This window comes from Nannobrachium achirus, assembly GCF_963921795.1.
Source record: "Nannobrachium achirus genome assembly, chromosome: 15".
In the NCBI taxonomy this organism is placed as follows: Eukaryota; Metazoa; Chordata; class Actinopteri; order Myctophiformes; family Myctophidae; genus Nannobrachium; species Nannobrachium achirus.
The window spans coordinates 3,427,888-3,432,211 of NC_137822.1; the positions used below are offsets into that span (position 1 = coordinate 3,427,888).

The window sequence follows — 4,324 nt, forward strand, 5'->3', positions numbered from 1 at the left end:
ATGTTACCAACAATCATCTGTAGGGGATGAGGGACTAACCGAGGCTGAGAGAGAAGATGGCAGCCAGGAGAATGAGGCCGGAGCTCCCAACAGGTGAATAAAGTTCTGGAGAGCTAGCCAGATGTATGGAGGGTGGAGATGACCAGAGACACCATGAGGATGAACTACAGAGAGGAGAGGGCTCTATCTCTCTATCCATCACTTTCATAACTGATGAAGTCATCAAGTCAAGTAGAAGACGGCTCAAGGTAGGAACCATGTTGTCCCCTTTTGCTGCTGCTGATTATGTTGTAGGCTGTGTGTACGCACCTCAAGCTGTTGTACTATTGCTGTCATTTTGGGACCCAATGATTAGGTGGCAATGACACCTGTTCAGTGACTGTTTCTGGCTCTGGAATTCAAGCCTGATGTTTATCTACAGTATGTGTACTGTGTTATTGTTGGAGGTTTTGACAGGGTGGCTGTATTGGTTCATCATGACAGGCTTGGTGGAAAAACCTAAAGTGTGTTGTGGTGTATTGTAGTTGACGTTGAAAGTTGGGAGTTGTGACGGCGTCTGTTGGCTTGGCAACACCAACCTCTATATAGGCCTTTTCCTAAGAAAGACTGTTCCGTGGTACTCTCTATCCAATGTTTTCTTTTTTTTTTCTTTTTTTTCTTTTTACAAATAAGAGTATCAGTTCCACAATGTTGTTAAAACTCTTAATGTTGCAACATCCTCTATTCAAAATTGGAGCTAGACTACTCAATGGAACAGCCCGAGACTTACAGTAAGTCAAGTTGACTTCTAGTTTGAGGACCTTTTTAAGCAAAGATAATCGACTTTAAAATCTCAATTGGTCAGGCTGAGTGTTAACATTAACTCCTAGGCTATATTATTTGAAAATAATCTATTTTCATTATATTTGGAAAAAGTGCTTCATTCATAAGGCCCTTTTCCACTTCCGAGAAATGTACCTCAGAAGGGGATGTTTGTCTTTGAAATGTAATTGAGTGAAAGTCATAAATGTTGCCTATCCAAAAATACATAATAAATAAATAAGTAAAGTGCAGACACTCACAAAATATGCTGTACAGTACTCATGTAAATGTAGGGTGTTACTGTCCATCAATGCACACACCCATGCACACACACACACACACACACACACACACACACACACACACACACACACACACACACACACACACACACACACACACACACACACACACACACACACACACACACCAAATAAATGGGAAGTTCTTATGATAGCACTTTGAAAGCACTGTCCAACTTCACTTCTCGTGCAAATACAAAATGAACAACACCACCAGCTATCCTCTCAACGGCATGGGCAGGTGAGACTTCTCACTATTGTTAGTTTGACATTAAATAAGTCTAAAAGTCTACTTTGAAAATTAATCAACGAAACAATAAATAACCAATTTGCCTCTCTAAACATAATTATATTTTGAAATGTTGTTATCGGTTATTGAATTTCAACAAATCATTTTGTGTTAGTAGGCCTATTTACAGTGTAATTTCTCACATTTTAAACATACTTTAAGAAACTACAGACCTAATCTTTTCATTTCACTTTCATTCATTTTCATTTTCACTTTCAGCGTATTCTATCTTTATTAACCTTTAATAACATTAGCCATGTAACCTCTATAATCTTTGTAATACAGACCTGAGTTGCAACTGCTTTTTCTGTCAATATCAAATCTCTTCACCCCAAAATAGCCAATCTCTCAATCTACAAGTTCACAACACGTTACTGCTGCGACGCGTCGTGAATTTGTAGATCGTCTATTTTGGCAAACGTTCCCCCCAGAATAGGGACGCTGGGGTTGAATTGGTCGTCTGAAATGAACACCTCACATTTATCAGCTATGTGATAAACGTCAAAGAGATTATCTAACTTCTGTTAATGTTGGTTTTAGAACATTTAAAGGACAACGTCACCCATTTTCAATTGGGTGACGTAAAATGTGTCCGCTCCATCTGTGTCTCAGAGGAGGGCTGTGGACTCTTCTAAAACCCATGCACCCACCAGTGATGTATCATCAATGAGGAATTCAAAATCCAAGCTAATAGAAACTGCAGGCTTTCTATTCCTGGAAAGTTGGCATGCTATTAATGGAAGCCTCTGTAATTAAAATAATAATAATTTAAATCTTGTTTAAAAACACCACCTGCCTGCCTAACGCTGATATCACTGGCAAGTGGGTTTCTGAAGTGTCCACAGCCCTCCTATGAGAGACAGACCGAGTAGAAACAAATTGTACCATTGTATCATGAACATTAGTGAGGATCACTTATACGAAGATAGGTTGAAAATGGGTGAAGTTGTGCTTTAACATCAGGATGGCAACTGCAGCCTCGACCATCCCTGCTTTCAGTGAGAATTCATCACACATTACATACTGTAATGAATTGTCATCCAAAAAATGATAACAATTTGATAAACGTGACAAGTTCTGACAACCAAACTTTTCTCAGTTGATTCCAAGTTTTGTGTGTGAGAGTGTGTGCGTGGGACATTTTGGTATTGTTCACATTTAATTGGATAATTTGCATAGACTTTTTTGTAGATCTGCTACTTATACTTTTCAAATTCAAAAGTAACAGTTTAGGACACATGAGGTCTCCACTCTCCACCTGACAGAGACGATGTTTGAAGCAACTATAATATCTTAGACTATGTTGTTTTCATTCAAAAACGGGCCTAATATACCAAAGCATTCCATTATAAAAGAGAACCCACTCTTTATACTGCAATTTCTCTCTCAGCTCACCTACTGCAGCTGGCTATGATGACTATTACGGCGATTACAACTACGACGGGGACTACGGACTGTGTGTATACGGGCGTCATGGGTCCTACTTCCTCCCAGTGCTCTACTACGTCTTCTTCATCGTGGGTCTTCTAGGGAACACTCTGGTGCTCTGGGTCATCGCGTTTGGGGTGCGTCTCCGCAGCATGAGCGACGTGTGCCTCCTCAACCTGGCCATCGCCGACCTTCTCCTGGTGTGCGCCCTTCCCTTCCTGGCCCACCAAGCCAGGGACCAATGGCTTTTTGGGGACGCGATGTGCAAGGTGGTCCTGGGTATCTACCACGTCGGTTTTTACTGCGGGATCTTTTTCATCCTGCTGATGAGCGTCGACCGCTACCTGGCGATAGTGAGCGCGGTCCACACTCTGAGAGCACGGACGCGTTTCTTTGGAGGGATCGCGGCTGCCGCCACGTGGGTCGCTGGACTTCTCGCCTCGTTTCCAGATCTGGTTTTCCTTAAGGTACACAAGGCCCCGGAGTCAGGCAAGCTCTTTTGTTCTGCCTTATACACCGACGACACCGGTACCAAGAGTCACTTCTGGAGTATCTTCGGCCTATTCAAAATGAACATTATCGGCTTGCTGATTCCGCTGACTGTCCTGGTTTTCTGCTACTCCCAAATCATTCGCAAGCTCCTGCTCAGCCCTTCAGTCCAGAGACAGACCATCCGACTGGTTCTCGTAGTTGTAGCCGTGTTCTTCTGCTGTTGGATGCCTTATAACATTGCGTCTTTGTTCAAAGCCTTGGAGTTGCTTCATGTCTACGGAGGATGCGAGAGCAGCAAGGCGATCACATTGGCTTTGCAAGTCACCGAGGTCATCGCGTACTCACACAGCTGCATCAACCCCGTACTGTATGTTTTCGTGGGGCAGAAGTTCAGGAGGCACCTGGTGAGGTTGATGAACAAGACTCCGTGTTGGCTGTGTCAGCTTATGGGGACACTCGTCTCTCAGGACAGGGTCACAGTGTCTCCTTCCTGTCAAACCCCCAGTGTGGACGAAAAGTCCACTGCTTTATGAAGTGACAGTGTAACAGCTCATCTGCACTGCATGGTTAAAATGGAGTTTGAAGTTACAATGGGTTTGTATAGTAAGGGGCCCTGGATGGCGAGTGTCTGATAAAATGAATATTAAATATATAAATATTGAACCAAGCTAATTAAAATCTGTCCCTTGTGTTCACAAAATCCTGAGTAGACGATAAAATGACCAAAACATTTCTTGAAAGTGGAATATCCCTTTAAATACAGTACTCAAGTACATGTACTGTTACTTTCCACCACTACACTGCTTGTCACTGGTTCAAGCTATGTCGCAACGCAATGGCCGACGCTCCATATGAGAGCAGTATTTTGTGCGGAAGTGCGAATGAGCTGTGTGTCAGCCTAGTTGGAGTACTGTAGGCAGATGTATGGAGGACACAACCTTTTCATAGATTCCATACCGGTAGTTTCATTGTTTGACAGCATGATCATCAGTGTTTTTTGGATTCATGTCAA

At 42.7% G+C, this 4,324-nt stretch overlaps 1 protein-coding gene across 1 annotated transcript; it reads left to right on the top strand.

Annotated features, from left to right (window-relative positions):
* Positions 1 to 1,303: 1,303 nt before the first annotated feature.
* On the top strand, positions 1,304 to 3,720 carry LOC308299151 (C-C chemokine receptor type 8-like; the record flags this gene model as incomplete). The annotated part of the gene is given in 3 exon segments (XM_080742869.1): positions 1,304 to 1,344; positions 2,783 to 3,679; positions 3,681 to 3,720. Coding segments are annotated over 3 exon segments (978 nt in total).
* Positions 3,721 to 4,324: the final 604 nt, after the last annotated feature.